Source organism: Neohortaea acidophila (assembly GCF_010093505.1).
Source record: "Neohortaea acidophila strain CBS 113389 unplaced genomic scaffold BDY17scaffold_1, whole genome shotgun sequence".
Lineage (NCBI taxonomy): Eukaryota > Fungi > Ascomycota > Dothideomycetes > Mycosphaerellales > Teratosphaeriaceae > Neohortaea > Neohortaea acidophila.
This window is the reverse complement of record NW_022985510.1, coordinates 1,524,719-1,538,428: the sequence shown is the minus strand read 5'-3', so window position 1 is coordinate 1,538,428 and position 13,710 is coordinate 1,524,719. Positions and strand designations below refer to the sequence as shown.

The 13,710-nt window shown below is 55.0% G+C and overlaps 8 protein-coding genes across 8 annotated transcripts; 6 read left to right on the top strand and 2 right to left on the bottom strand.

Moving 5' to 3' along the window:
- Positions 1–58: 58 nt before the first annotated feature.
- BDY17DRAFT_320213 (uncharacterized protein) lies at positions 59–844 on the top strand (the record flags this gene model as incomplete). Its single annotated transcript, XM_033736403.1, has 1 exon — positions 59–844. The coding sequence occupies one exon, from the start codon at positions 59–61 to the stop codon at positions 842–844; it is 786 nt and encodes a 261-aa protein (XP_033594261.1).
- A 259-nt stretch (positions 845–1,103) lies between these two features.
- Positions 1,104–2,900, top strand: BDY17DRAFT_329340 (uncharacterized protein; the record flags this gene model as incomplete). The annotated part of the gene is made up of 2 exons (XM_033737865.1): positions 1,104–1,907; positions 1,930–2,900. Exons 1-2 carry the CDS (start codon positions 1,202–1,204, stop codon positions 2,898–2,900), a joined length of 1,677 nt encoding a protein of 558 aa, XP_033594260.1. The 5' UTR covers positions 1,104–1,201.
- A 284-nt stretch (positions 2,901–3,184) lies between these two features.
- On the top strand, positions 3,185–5,344 carry BDY17DRAFT_16686 (synaptic vesicle transporter). The gene is made up of 3 exons (XM_033729776.1): positions 3,185–3,867; positions 3,923–4,185; positions 4,247–5,344. Exons 1-3 carry the CDS (start codon positions 3,468–3,470, stop codon positions 5,150–5,152), a joined length of 1,569 nt encoding a protein of 522 aa, XP_033594259.1. The 5' UTR covers positions 3,185–3,467; the 3' UTR covers positions 5,153–5,344.
- A 582-nt stretch (positions 5,345–5,926) lies between these two features.
- Positions 5,927–6,925, top strand: BDY17DRAFT_16588 (uncharacterized protein). The gene is made up of 3 exons (XM_033729763.1): positions 5,927–6,353; positions 6,407–6,494; positions 6,572–6,925. Exons 1-3 carry the CDS (start codon positions 6,088–6,090, stop codon positions 6,824–6,826), a joined length of 609 nt encoding a protein of 202 aa, XP_033594258.1. The 5' UTR covers positions 5,927–6,087; the 3' UTR covers positions 6,827–6,925.
- A 1,156-nt stretch (positions 6,926–8,081) lies between these two features.
- Positions 8,082–9,949, top strand: BDY17DRAFT_16606 (uncharacterized protein). The gene is made up of 2 exons (XM_033729764.1): positions 8,082–9,291; positions 9,354–9,949. The coding sequence occupies exons 1-2, from the start codon at positions 8,446–8,448 to the stop codon at positions 9,738–9,740; spliced, it is 1,233 nt and encodes a 410-aa protein (XP_033594257.1). The 5' UTR covers positions 8,082–8,445; the 3' UTR covers positions 9,741–9,949.
- On the bottom strand, positions 9,607–10,697 carry BDY17DRAFT_16611 (uncharacterized protein). The gene is made up of 3 exons (XM_033729765.1): positions 10,516–10,697; positions 10,269–10,461; positions 9,607–10,112 (listed from the first exon to the last, which is right to left on the bottom strand). The coding sequence occupies exons 1-3, from the start codon at positions 10,589–10,591 to the stop codon at positions 9,878–9,880; spliced, it is 504 nt and encodes a 167-aa protein (XP_033594256.1). The 5' UTR covers positions 10,592–10,697; the 3' UTR covers positions 9,607–9,877.
- BDY17DRAFT_289511 (S-adenosyl-L-methionine-dependent methyltransferase) lies at positions 10,507–11,675 on the bottom strand. Its single transcript, XM_033732361.1, has one exon. The coding sequence runs from the start codon at positions 11,456–11,458 to the stop codon at positions 10,805–10,807; it is 654 nt and encodes a 217-aa protein (XP_033594255.1). The 5' UTR covers positions 11,459–11,675; the 3' UTR covers positions 10,507–10,804.
- A 353-nt stretch (positions 11,676–12,028) lies between these two features.
- On the top strand, positions 12,029–13,639 carry BDY17DRAFT_320207 (uncharacterized protein; the record flags this gene model as incomplete). The annotated part of the gene is made up of 5 exons (XM_033736402.1): positions 12,029–12,104; positions 12,163–12,410; positions 12,481–12,619; positions 12,677–13,338; positions 13,391–13,639. 5 exons carry the CDS (start codon positions 12,029–12,031, stop codon positions 13,637–13,639), a joined length of 1,374 nt encoding a protein of 457 aa, XP_033594254.1.
- Between the last annotated feature and the right edge of the window lie 71 nt (positions 13,640–13,710).

Genomic DNA, 13,710 nt, shown 5'->3' with positions numbered 1-13,710 from the left:
TCGCAAAACCAATCCATCGCATCCGGAATGATATGATTGCCCTTTCCCATAAACAAACATGAGCCACAATGCGACTTTCCGCGTCGCGGGCCCGTCAGAAGACGAAACCCTCGCCCGCATCCTGTACAACTCCTTCCGCCTCAATTGGGACGTCAACTGGTGGCAACAGTTGTCCGACAGCCTCGCCGCTGTGTCTCCAACTCGACCTTCATCGCCAGAGCAATTGACGGCGTCCCAAAAAGCCCGTTTGCAGTTCTACCGGTCATTCATCAGCGCGGTACGACTAGTCGGAGGGATTATCACAGTCGCAGTGCTACCCGCGGCTGACTCTGCGACCGTGTCATCCCTTCCCATCGTCATACTTTGCTGGCTTCCGCCGGGGGTCCATCTCACCACCTACGCCATCATCCGCAGTGGCTTACTGCTAAGCATACTTCGTCTCGGACATTTGATGGGGACTTGGAATCTCCTGTACTTTGAGCACAAGATCTCGCAGCTCTACGATCGTACCCTGCGACCACTCGGCTACAAATCCCGACACGATGGTGCCTTTGTGCAGATCATCGGCAAGACTCCTACGCCTGCGAGTAAGGGTGTGGCAGTGGAGCTACTACGTTGGCAAATACAGCAACATAAGCAGGCGAATCGACACGTAACTGGACCATTACCGGTCTTCCTGGATACTACGGGCGATTATCAACAGCGAGCGTACGAGCGGATAGGCTTCCGCGAATTGGGGCGGCAGAGACTACGCATCGCCATTAATGAGGAGGGGCTGAAATGTAGTACTCACTCCGACTTCTTTCAGCGGGTTCTTTTTCTGGATGCAAGAGACGTGGAATAGAGGGAGTATGTTCGCGGACGAGCGTGCGCGAAAGGCTGAGTGTGATCGACGATATGTGATTCGTTTGGTCCAGCGCAAGTGTGGCCGTGCAGGCGATTGATCAAGATGAATAAGGCTGCAGTGCAATCAGCGCTGATGTCAGGGCCACACTTCTCCCTCCTGGCTCTGGCCGAGACACTGCACTCTGAAGGGCCACAACTTATTCGGGGAAGACTCCTAGACGCCTCTGCAACGCTCGAGTCATACCTTAAGGGAGGAAGATGATCTTGCCACACGTAAAACGAGAACGCGTTGTGACAAAGAGACCAGGCCACGATTACTGCAAGACTTGCCGTTGGGTGTACTTGGTAGCGTTGGATGAAGTGCCTCCGCTCTGCATGGCGGACTCGACACAGCAAGGAAAAGATCAAGTGTGACGGGACCCGACCGGAGTGCCGCGGCGAAGGCATCCGCAGCATTGTCTGCGAAGGCTACTCGATCCTGGACATGAGGATCCGAGAAGCACATCCCGTCGTTGAATGCGCGCAGTCTGCTCTTGCCCCTCTGCAGAGATCACGCGCGGCAGTCGAGTGTCGTCTCGGAGACCCGATCACGGGACAGGAGGCCTATCGCACGCAATTGTTGGCCGTATTCTTGCAAGACCGCTCCCCGAAGAAGGCCTCCATCGCCCCGTACATCTCACACATGCGCAACGCCTCGCTGCCCCATCTGTGTGCCACGTACGCTCTCTCGATGCCACTCCTGCGCTATGCCGTCGACACCCTCTCCTTAGCGCATCTCGCAAGCAAGCTCAACGAGCCTTGGATCATCCATGCCGCCTCTGATTACCGGGGACGCCTCATATGCAAGCTAAGAGACGCCGTGCAGTCTCATCGACCGGCTCCGCGTCAGAAACAGCTCAGGGGAGGTGCCGAAACCGGCTGCTCTTCTCCCTCTCCGCAGCAGCACGCGGCAAACAGCAATGCGCAAAGCATTTTGATGACTATTCTGCTAATGAGCATCATGCCTCCTTTTGCCGAGGACTCAGATGCCGTACGCCGGGAGCAGGCAGCGCATCTCGAAGGTGCGATGCAGTTTCTCGCCAGCTATGGCCCCCTCTTTCCTCACGGGATACGAGCACCTTGATACCGTCATCATCCGCCAACTTCAGTACCAACAAACCAGCCTGTCAATCACGCGCCGCAAGACTCTCGAGTTTCTCAATCCCGAATGGACGAAGATACCACGCATGCTGTTCGAAGAAGAGAATGCGATGTACAGGAAGTCGGGCTGGGTCGCCAAGGCTAGCGCAGCCTCGCGGTGGCACCAGCCCACTGCGGACCAGCCCCGTCCACTCGACCGCCAACTCATCCGCGACTTCACATTACCATTGCCGAAATGGCTACAGACCGCCGACCGCTTCTGCGAAGGCTCTGGTCGACACTCGCGGACAGCACTCGACGCCATCTCTGCTTCCGTCCGGCGCGCGCATGAGATCTGGGTAACCGCGATACATCCGGCGACTCTCGACGCGCCGCGAGCGACCTTGCACCCCATGGTCACCCGCCGTGACGTCCACCTGTTCGACCCCAACATCGAAGAGCACGCCTACATGCTTGAAAACCCGACAGTCATCACGGAACACTACCGCTTTACTGCGGGCATGTATACTATCCCAAGCGCGAATGTACGCTTCACAAGTCTCCTTAGCGACTGTGCGATTCTCAAAGTCATTTACTCGGGAATGGAGCGCGACAGGCTAGGCCCCAACTGGACAGGGATATCCAAGGATACCGTGGAGCGCAGGGCGCGCGTGACCGCCGTCGAGCTTTGCCAGCACGTTCACTACATAGCTTATCGCCCCCTCACGGCCGCAAAGTTCTCCCAGGCCCTAGTGACGGGCGCGAGGGAGTTCTTCGAGTGCGCGGGGCTCGAAGCGGAGGCGCAGTGGCGCGAGGGCTGTCTGGCGGCCATTTCAGCGCGCATCCATCGTCTGTCGACGCAGCCAGGAGGCGCTTCGCTCTGTCCGCTGATTAACGAGTACGAGTTGGCGTGCGAGGGGTTTCGGTACAAGTAATGCCGTTCTCCGCTGTGCGCGATACTCGCATATCACGACGCTACCCATTGTAGTTTTGAGTGGAGAAAACCGGTTGGAAAATCCAGCGACTTTCTCAGCATATCTCTGATGACGATCTGCGTCCGGCAAGCGTGATAGTCGTCCTTGCGTCACAGCAGGCTTGAGAGTTCGCTGTCTAGCGGTCGTAGAAGCATGCGGCAACCGGGATCTGTGCAGTGAGTGATGTTTGATTGTCGGGATCTCTCGGCATGAGCTCACCCTACCAGATTCTTATAGTTCTCGCAGTTGCAGAAACACTCCAGGTTTTGCAGGCGACGGAAAGCCGGTCGCGACACAAAACCGGCCATGGAATCATATTCGCAGGGCTACTACGTACCATAAGAAGTGTACTCACTGTGGGGCGTGACCAGCCACTCACGATCCGTCTCACTTCGTCGCCGGACGTTCGGGCACGTAGCCTGACACTACGCCGCACTTTGTCAAACCCCGAAATGTCCGTCGTACGTATCGCGTTATTGCACAATCGTATTGCTGATATGGTACAAGTATCATAAGTAGCAATACTGGATGAAAGATATCTTTTTCCACTACACCTCAACAACATCACACCCGACCATGTTAGGAAGCGAGCCTATGGATCAAGATTTGGAGGCGAAAGAGGAGGACGTGAGCTCTACAATGGCGACGAAAGAGGAGGATGTGAGCTCGAATAACGAAGAGAGGCATGATGAGCAATCTCGGTCGAACGTGGTAGACTGGGATGGGCCCGACGACCCTGCCAATCCGCAAAACTGGAGTACGACGAGGAAGTTGTTGTTCACATTCAGCATTTCGCTTTGCACCTTCACCGTCTCGTTTGGCAGCAGTGTCTTGTCTTCGGGGACAGAAGTGCTCTCTGCACAATATGGCGTCAGCCCGGTCGTCATCACTTTAACGCTCTCGTTGTACGTGTTGGGATTCGCAGCAGGTATGTGCCAATCATCCCCGCTATCAGTCATCGATATTGACAATGTACTTGCCAGGACCGTGGGTATGGGCTCCCCTCAGTGAGTACAGAGGGCGATGCGAGCCTTTCTTGATCGGATATGTCGGCTTCATCTGTTTCACCGTCGGCGTGGCGACCGCCCAGAATCTATACACCATCATGATATGCCGATTCATGCAAGGCGCATGGGGAGTATCGACCATCACCGTCGTTCCGGGTCAGCTTGTCGATGTCTGGGATCAAAGCCGTCGTTCGCTTGCCATGATGGCGTGGGGTGCAACGATTGTGGTTGGACCAACGGTGAGCCGATTCCCCGCTGCCATGGTCACTGTTATCAATACGTACTGATGATGTACAACAGCTCGGTCCAATCATCGGAAGCTTTACGGTAAAAAACGAAAGTCTGGGATGGCGCTGGACCATGTGGTTCACTTTGATCATAGCCGCAACCTTTCTGGTTACAACCTTGATCGTGATCAGGGAGACCTGGGCGCCGGTGCTCCTGCAACGAAAAGCCAGGCGTCTCCGACAGGAGACTGGAAATTGGGCCATCCACTCCAAGCTGGACGAGCAGCCGACCAACATTAAACAGCTCCTCCAAAAATACGGGCTCAAGCCCATGCTCATGCTCATTCACGAGCCGATCCTCGCGGCAGTCACCCTGTACCTCGCCTTCATCTACGGCATCATCTACCTCACCTTTGAGGCATATCCCTACGCCTTTGGCACCGTACGAGGATGGGAGGACGGCGTGTCAACGTTGCCATTTTTGTCGCTTGGCGTCGGCTACTTCAGCGGCTTCGCAATATCCTTCTTGATTCAGCAGGCGATCAAGCGTCGTAAAGCCGCTACTGGACAGGCGAGCGTACCCGAAGACCAGCTTCCTCCGATGATTGTAGGCAGCTTCATCTTCATCATCGGGATGTTTTGGTTTGCCTGGACGTCCAACCCTCACATCACATGGGTGCCTCAGGTTCTCTCTGGTGGATTCATTGGCGCGGGCATCTTCATGCTGTTCTTGGCATGCCTGACATACCTGATGGAGTGTTATGCCGCTTCCGCCAACAGCGCGCTTGCCGCCAACACCATCGTTCGGAGCATGGTGGCCGCGGGCTTCCCACTGTTCGCCACGGCAATGTACCACAATCTCGGCGTGCCGTGGGCCAGCAGCGTGCTGGCATTTTTGGCCATTGCCATGACTCCGTTCCCCATCATCTTCTACCTGTACGGCAAGAAGATTCGCAGCTGGAGCAAATATGCATTTTAGACTAGACGGGAGGCCCCAGATGCAATAGATAGAGAGATATCAGCTCGGAAAGGGCAAAAGAGAAAAAGATAGAGAAAAACACGACACGCGCGTATCTTGGTGCAGTCATACAAGGTTGTCCGCTTACATGCATTGCTCGTATTAGCCTCTCGGATTCCGTGCGACTGGCACGCGTCAACTGGCCGCGCCCAGTGAATGGTGGCTTAGAGTGCCTGCGGCTCTACCATTTGACTATGCATGTATCTGTTGCCAAGTGTTCCAATCGCTGCCGGTAGCAGGTACCCCGCATGGAACTTCAATCATCCTGATCTTGACACCCTCAGCTTGCAGCGACTTGTAGGCGGCCAAATCGTGTGGGTCGTTGTTCCAACCGCCAACGTCGTGTTGTCCGTAAGCGGTTTCCACTGCAGCTGCTCGAATATTGCTTTGGAAGCGCTTGCATGATCCGTCTCGTGTTCTTCGCTGTTCATGCATGGCACCCCATAGCCCGGATGCGCGGCTACAGACACACAAGGTGGTTTTTACCTTCAAGACACCCCGATCTGACCCCGGGACTAGATAAAGCTTAACAGAATCAGGCTGCTGCAGTGCCACCGCCCCGCGAATCACCATCTAGACGCTACTGCACGTTCAGCAGACACACAACAGGACGTCCATACAGCATACAGCGAACACGAGGTAGCATCGGGCTCGTCCAGAAGGGATCACAATTGCGGGCGACGAGCTCGGACTCGACTCTCTAGCGTGGACGTGCATGCACGCCGCGAGACTGATCTTCATTCCAGCCTTTCATCTGCAGGAAAGCATGCCGTTGCAGGGTAAAAGGGGGCGTCTGGATCTGGCGTCAAGAACTCGTAGGTATAAGTACCTTGCGGCCCAGCGGACAGGAGCGACGCCTTGTACAGCTTCCCTGACCCGCTGTTTCTATCATCACCATGCTCGTCTTTCTGGGCCTTTTCTTGCTCAGCACTCTTGCAACGGCCGACTTAGCAGCGGTGTCGTGTCCTGCCCAAGCTAGCTGCACTGGTTTCGTTGGCAGTATCGCGTCTGCCCTCAAAGGCTATCCGCAGGCCTCGACTTTCTGCTCAGACAAATTCCCAGTGCCCAGTCAGACTTGCACGTCTGTCGCTCCTACATTAACGATTACTGTTACAGCAGTAGCAGCTACCGCGACTACGACTGTTGCAACGAATACGATAACGTATGTTTCTCTCCTTAGCACGACGTCGCAACTTAGCTTACCTCTGAGCACAGCGACACCGCTAGCACGATCACGAATACGGCTACGATCACTGTCACGCCTACGATCACCACCACAACTGTCGAAACAGATAGCGAGACTGTAAGGAACGCCCGAGACTTTCGGACCTACCGTTTCGACAAAACGTGACCAAAGCTCTACGCTAACAACCGTGATAGGACACAACGACGGTCACTGCGACTATTACTTCCTACCAGTCCGCGATCAACAAACGCGACAGGCATGGCGAACGAGGTGGCGACCCTCGATCGTCGAAACTCAAGAGCCTCCAGTCGGAGGCATCGTCTTTCGTCGGCGCTGTCTGCACCTGCCTCGAAACGCCAGCCTCGACGACTGCCACGATTACACCAACTACAAACACCACAGTGACGCCTACTGTGACTACACGCGTCACTCAGACGACCACAAGGTAAGAGATTGTCATATAGCAGCGGTGTGAGTTCCTAATCTGGGCATGCAGCACCATCACCCCTACCGTCACGACTACGTCAACCTCGACCGCAGCTCCGGTGACAATGACAGTCACAATCACCAACACGATAGCGACCACGACCACAATCAAAACCTCAACTACCGTTGCGGCTCCAACGTGCTCTCCAAATCCGAATGCACTAAGTGAAGCACCGCCGTTCCCATGCGGTGACGGCACATGTCAATTTACGCAATACGAATGCACCGTCCAGCCTAATGGCAATGTGTGCCAAAACCTTTGCTTCGCCAATCCAGACTTCGCCGAGGCTGGCTACTTTGCCAATCTGGGACAATGCTACTGCTACTACGGCTGCTGCACGTAGTACGTGGGCCCGCCGCACCCGACGACCCTTCGGCGGAGATGTTTCGACTGGGACCGAGGGTGGGCACAAGAGAGGAAGGCTGTCTTCAAGGAAACATTTGCACACATCACGCAGCGGAGATGGACGATCTTGGGTCGCCGGCCAGTACATCGGCCAGAGATGAGAATAACGTGTCGCACTTTGATTTTGTTGATTTGGACATGGGCAGGATTCAATTTCGTATCAACACTCTCATCAGACTATTTTGCTGATTCACTCACTTCTGCTTTACCGCTCAAACACGCGCGCTGAGTGCATCCTGATTTATGCAATGGTCGAAGATGTGTTGGTTCAACGTATGGCGGCTCTCGGCCTGCGCTGACAGCGTCACTCCAGCTTCTCCTGGTCCTCCCGGCTGTATCGCAGCACGACTTACATGCCGGTCGGCGGGAGGCGTGCAATCAGGGTGGTCTGTACCGAGCGAGAAGCGTGCGGAGACACGCCAGATAGGCAACAAATGCGTGAATCTGGCAGGGTTGCGTATATCGGTGGAGATTGGCGATTTGGCTGGATGCCGGGAACTGCGAGAGACAAGAAGGGGCTAGAGGTTGATGTGAGGCTGCTCAGAGTGCGCGAGTTCTCCTTGGGATACTCCGCACGGCCGACGTGCACTTCTCGAAGATCTTCACGACGACCGCAATCAAGTTTGCCTTCCTGCCACGGTCAGCCCGCCGCAGCCGTGTCCTGGGATAGAGCGTTCCGTTTGAGATGCCCGATTCTACTTGGATTCGCCCGCTGTGTTTGCTTCCACGCATCGTTGTTTTGGGGATTACCGATCGATGGCATCGATCTAGTGAGGAGAAGTTAAGCGAACTTAATTACAATACTTCACCGACGAGGGAGTTCTTAGAAATCCAAGTATACGCATCTCCGTTAAATGCTCGTGCAGCGCCTCGTATTGTGGGCGATCGCGTCACACTGCTGCGGGCTCTAGTATTGTGAATGTGGTGGAAACTCACTATTCATGTGCGACGCATCTGACACTCGCACCTGCCGCTTCCCGAATCAACTGCAAACGCACCTCAGCTTTCAATTTCCGCCTTCTCTCTTCTTCTTTTCCTTTCTCTTCTTCCTCGCCAAACCTTTTCCGCTCACACGTGTCTGCCTCACGCCTCTTCCCCCCACACCTTTTTGCCCCAAGCCTCCCAAACCTTTCACCAACACGCACGATCCTCCGCCGACAAGTGGTCAACACCACCATGTCAGACCTCAATCTGGAATCCGAGCTGTTCGAAAAGATCGTCTGGACCCTCATCCGTCGACCTCAGCTCAACCGCCTTGAATTCCAGCGCCCCGTGCAAGTCGCGAAAGCCGAAACGGAGAAGAAGGGAGCAAGCGTGCAAGTCCAGCTCGTCCAGCTCGTCCAGATGATAGGACGCGACGAGCACAACAACAAGATCGAGTTCGCCGTGAAGCACACCCCAGGCGGAGACTGTCCCGAGGAAGGCGATGAGCTACACGTGAGCTGGGAGATCATGACCCAAGGATCCCACCCAGTCCCTTACTTCTCGCTTCAAGACATCGGAACCTGGTCCAACTGGGAATTGGTCCTCCGCATCGGCCTCAAAGTCCTCTGGAAATCTGTCAAGATGAATATGTGGCACTGTAAGTACTTACAAAGCCCACCAGGAACCAAGACGATGGACAAACGACGATCCGGCGCTCTTGCGAATTATGCCTGGGGCGCAGCAATATACGCTTATCTCATGCGATCCACATGGCCCGAGGTTGAAAGCTTCGTTCCGCGGATGGGGCTCGCCCATGTCGTCGAAGTCAGGCTGAATCACTTCGAACAACGTGTTGTTTGCACACCTATTCCAGAACCGCTGGCCAAGCTTGAGGGACCACGGTACCAGTTTCGATTCACAGTCGCGAGGGCCAAAGAGCTCCGAACAACAGAGGGAGATGTCACGCAGCGTCTTCAAAATGTCGACGCATCATGGCAATCCCTTGACTTCGAGTGGGCATTGGGAAAGCTTTCGGGCGCCGATCTGGAGATCGCCAAAACGCGCATCCATTGCGATCACTGCTGGCTCCAGTGGAATGTATGTGGCCAATCTCCAGTTACGATGTTGCGATGCATCTTCTAGAGCTAACAATTGTAAAGTCCCCGATCGGTTATGGCGGCCCACCCAGCTGCGAACGCATGAAGGACAAGGATGGCAACGAGACGAATAGGTGTAGAGAGTGCTTCTTGAAGGGCATTCCTTGCAGCTGGACCCGGGAAGATCACCTCGGCGGACCTGGACATTTGACGAAGATCCCGGGTCGTACAGGCCAAGGCAGCAGGGACCTGAGCGGCGAATTTCACAATCTGCTGATGAAGTCGCTCGTCACCCAGCCTGAGCAGAAGAATGCGACCGAGACAGTCCCGATACCGGACCCGGAATTCATGAAGACGAGTGAGATGAACCAAGGAACGAGGGGCGAGCCGGGCGGTCTGGAGATAGAGGAGGTAGCGGTCGGCGGTTGGATGCGTGGACACTGGAAGTAGCGGTCGGCGTTGGGTGGCTAGTGGAGAGTAGTCTCACGGAGGATTGTTGTGGTACTAGAAGATTCGGGGCGGTGCGGAAAGGTGTTTCAGTGGTCTTTGCTTTCTTTCTGGCGTACTGGAAGGGGCGGAGTGGAAGTTCAATGGGTTTTGCTTTCTTTCTGGCGTTCGGGTCCGGGGTGATGAGCGGTTGCGGGTGCTACAGACTGATACCCCAGCAAGCGACTCAGCAACTTGCGGTTTTGATTAGGCAGTCCACTCGAGCAGGCTGTAATGAATCTCATTCCACAAGTTATCGAGTGCCAGTAGTATTGACCGCGGAGTAGGCGAGATGTAAAGCTCGACGGGTTTTCCGACGAGTTCGCTGCGTCTGCGCTGCTGCTGAATCAGTACCGATAATCTTGAGCCCCGTTCAGCAGTATGTTAGTATATGCCTTTATCGCTATGGCTATCCACAGACCTCAGATGCCGTCCATGATAAGCAGTTCGAGACGCCAGATCAGCATATCTCCGTGTAATAAGTGCGCATACTCGTGTAAACTGGTACTTATGGTAGGGATCGTGCTCGCAGCGCTTAGCTTGTGTCTTTCCGCCCACAATGTATGTCCCGAAACCTGTACTTGTGCAAAAGCTTCTCCAAAATGGAAAAAATGTAGGAAACCGAGCCAGGCGGATACATCAAAGAAGAAGACAACCCCCAAAAGATTAACGACGAGGATGGGACCTAACACGACTTGTTAGCATTTTGTAAAACCCGCCAAAATTGCATGTCACTCACTCGAACCCACAGTCTTTGCCACCGGAAAGCAACGCGTTGCCATTACGCCACCCCGCCAAGAAAACGTTCGGAACATCCCGAGATCTTTTAATTTGAATATCAGGAAGTCAAAATTGCGTCCGAAAAACCCCCGGAAGGTGTGCGATGACGAGGTGCAGTCTCACGTGACTGCGCCACAGCATGGCAAAAAGCGGGGCGGCTTTCGGCCGGTCCCGCTTTTATTTTTGGTGCGGAGAAGTTTGCCGCGGGCTCGGAGGAATAGAACGAGATCTCGAGGCTCGGAGATGTTTCATTTCTTCGCATACACAAACAAATGCGGCTCCTCCAAAGGCGCATCTTCCCCCGTAATCCCCGCCTCAAATACCTGAGGCTTAAATACAGTCACGTCGTGAGACTGCACCTCGAATCCCGCATCCCGAATGCACGCCATAGCCTCGTCGGCCTCCAAACTCGACACAACCGTGCGTCGGCCCAACCACACAATTTCATTGCTATCATTAGAGATTGGCACAGTGGCGAACACAAAGACACCCCCCGGCCGCAGCCAGCCATGGATCCGGAGAATGTACCCTCGAATCTCCTCCTGCGAAAAGCCGGCAATCATGCTAAAGTAAACCGTGACCGCGTCCAGACTCCCATCCTCAACCTTGTAGTTCTTCACATCAACCTTTTCAAACCTCGCATCAGGCACATTCGCCTTCGCAGCCTCGATCATGGCGCCGGAGACGTCGATGCCCGTGACGTCGTGGCCGGCTGCTGAGAGCGCGAGGCAGACTGGTCGCCCGGTGCCGCAGCCGATGTCGAGACACTTTGCAGGTTTGCCACTCTCGAGCTCGGAGAGCAGCCATTGGATTGATGCATCTTGTGGTGCCACGCCTTTCCATGCGGTCTCGTAGGCTGGGCCGATGGAGTCGAAGAGTTGCTCTGCTGTGAGCGGGGCCATGACTGCGCAGATTTCGGACGATACGATGTCCAGCAATTGTCTTATTTTCAAGGTCTGTTCGGCGCTGCAGCAGCTGGTGTAGCAGCGAATAAATATCACGCCCTCGAGAGAACTGTAAGTGGATGTCGAGGTGGGAAGTTATTCCCAGTATATTGTTAATTTCACAATCGCGGTGTGCACTTGCGGAGATCGCGGTGAGTCAGTCCAGCCGAACGACTTGGCTGGCAGGGGGCGCGCCTGCAGCCTTGCCACGATCTACGAAACGATGCGAAATCATCTGCGTTCGAATACTTGAAAGAGTTCATCGACTCGCAAAAATGCATCCCCCGTCGTCTATACCGCTTACCGATCGCTTTTCTCTCCGCTCTACAGGACCCCAATGTTCGGAACGGAGGAATGCAGTGCGTGCATTCCAGTCCTCGCAGTCCAGACCCGTTCGATCTCTTCCATACGGATGCGGAATAAGGAGCGGCTTTGTCCTACAAATTATCGAGAACCTAGGATTGACACGAGAGTGGTTTACTCTACCCAGATACACATTGTGTAGTCAGCGCGGATCTTCTCACCGCAATGGCCAACTCAACAGGCAGCGAAAGCTGTCCCTACCCCTTTCTGAACCAAGCGTTATACTCTCAGAGAGCAGGCGGTGAGCCTCGTCCCTCCCTTCTCATACTACTCCCTCTAATCCCAAGCCCTCGCAACAGACACGCACGCCACCTTCTGCGGCCAGATTTCGCCTACCCTCTCCTGCTGCTTGCCGTGCCCGCTTGAGCAATGGATCTACTCCGACTCCCTTCACTTCTACGTCAGGATTGCGCAGTGGTTCAACGTGCCGGCGTTGTGTTGCCAGGTGTTCCTGTTGCTGTCGTTCGCGGTGTTGCCGCGGGAGCGAACGCAGGTGCAGGGGAGATATCTGAGCGTAGGGTTGTGTGTGGGGTTGGTGTTGTTGGAGGTGAGTCGGTAGAACAAGGTGGATCACGAGAGGATCGTACGAGCTGACAAGTTCGGGATTCGAATAACAGCTGGCTTTTATCGTTCCGCTGGGCACGCAGCCGGACGTCTGCTACAATGCCATTACGCCGCGCGACATGTACACCAGCATGTCGTGCGCGTGGACCGGTGCGCTGCTGGAAATGGGAAGCATGGCGGGTTTGGTCTGGAGTAAGCTGCCCAAAAACCAACTATCGGTTGTCAGTACTAACACAAGAACACCACCAGTTCTCCTCCGCTCCCTCTACACCCACCTTCGAGTCTGCTGGGACATTGAACTTACCACGCCTCGCTTCAAGTGGATCGCCCACGCCCTTGGCTGGGGGCTTCCGGCGTTCTTCCTCGCCATCTCCCTCCCCATCACCAAGCTCAGCTACCGCTTGACTTCCACGTGTCTCCCGAACCCTCATGAATCCTTTATTACGTGGTTCGGATGGCTCATCGCCTTTGCCCTCCTTGGTGCACTCATCCAGTTCGCGACGACAGGCTTCTGTCTCGTCGTATTCTTGCGCAGCTACATGTCCGCCAGCAAGGCGCCGTCTGGCCCTCGCTTCGGCAATTCGACGCAGGGAACCGCGACATCGGCACCACCGTCAATCACCAGCACCAGACGGGTCGCATGGCGAAGAGTGCAGCAGGTGTTGGCATTGCAATGGAGGAACATACTCCTCAGCTTCGTGGTGATTGTCGACGTGGTGTATTCGGGCATCGTCTATGTTCTGATGACGAATACGGAGGACAAGGATAACTCATCGACGCAGACGAATCAGATCAACGAGTGGAGCAGTTGTCTGATTGAGAGCGGCAGAAACAAAGCGGAGTGTCTGGAGCTGGCCAAGCCGTTGAGATTTGGGGAGGGCCAGGTTGTGGCGACGTTGTTCATGGCTTCGGTATGTGTCATTGACTTTGATGTGGTTGGACCCGCAGCTAACCTGCTCGCAGCTCATCGGCATCTTTACCTTTTGCCTCATGATCCGGTGGTCGATGATCCAAGGCTGGTGGGAGTTGATCCGGCATCCGCTGCGGAGGGACAGTGTGGATTTCGAGCTCGTCTCTCACAGCCCCAAGCATATGTCGTTGACGAAACCCCTGGCTTCGGAGAAAGCGGCATCAGTCACAGACGTCCGACCGAATGAAGAGGATGATATGCCAAACGACGAGGAGGTGAAGAAATTGTTTGGCTGGAAGTGAGTCACGAGGCGAAGGGTTTGCGAAGGAAAGTGGAGGACGACATCCTATAGCGTATGTAGCATGAATATTAG

Excerpts from the sequence above, each read along its gene's own strand:
- BDY17DRAFT_16686 (XM_033729776.1), top strand. The coding sequence starts at position 3,468 with ATGAAAGATATCTTTTTCCACTACACCTCAACAACATCACACCCGACC. Across the intron at positions 3,868-3,922 it reads CGTGTTGGGATTCGCAGCAG|GACCGTGGGTATGGGCTCCC; the intron begins GTATGTGCCAAT and ends TGTACTTGCCAG. Across the intron at positions 4,186-4,246 it reads CGATTGTGGTTGGACCAACG|CTCGGTCCAATCATCGGAAG; the intron begins GTGAGCCGATTC and ends GATGTACAACAG.
- BDY17DRAFT_16588 (XM_033729763.1), top strand. The coding sequence starts at position 6,088 with ATGCTCGTCTTTCTGGGCCTTTTCTTGCTCAGCACTCTTGCAACGGCC. Across the intron at positions 6,354-6,406 it reads GTTGCAACGAATACGATAAC|CGACACCGCTAGCACGATCA; the intron begins GTATGTTTCTCT and ends CTCTGAGCACAG. Across the intron at positions 6,495-6,571 it reads TCGAAACAGATAGCGAGACT|GACACAACGACGGTCACTGC; the intron begins GTAAGGAACGCC and ends CAACCGTGATAG.
- BDY17DRAFT_16606 (XM_033729764.1), top strand. The coding sequence starts at position 8,446 with ATGTCAGACCTCAATCTGGAATCCGAGCTGTTCGAAAAGATCGTCTGG. Across the intron at positions 9,292-9,353 it reads ACTGCTGGCTCCAGTGGAAT|TCCCCGATCGGTTATGGCGG; the intron begins GTATGTGGCCAA and ends ACAATTGTAAAG.
- BDY17DRAFT_16611 (XM_033729765.1), bottom strand. The coding sequence starts at position 10,591 with ATGTTCCGAACGTTTTCTTGGCGGGGTGGCGTAATGGCAACGCGTTGC. Across the intron at positions 10,462-10,515 it reads GGCAAAGACTGTGGGTTCGA|GTCCCATCCTCGTCGTTAAT; the intron begins GTGAGTGACATG and ends AAGTCGTGTTAG. Across the intron at positions 10,113-10,268 it reads ATAAGTACCAGTTTACACGA|CGCAGACGCAGCGAACTCGT; the intron begins GTATGCGCACTT and ends ATTCAGCAGCAG.
- BDY17DRAFT_289511 (XM_033732361.1), bottom strand. The coding sequence starts at position 11,458 with ATGGCCCCGCTCACAGCAGAGCAACTCTTCGACTCCATCGGCCCAGCC.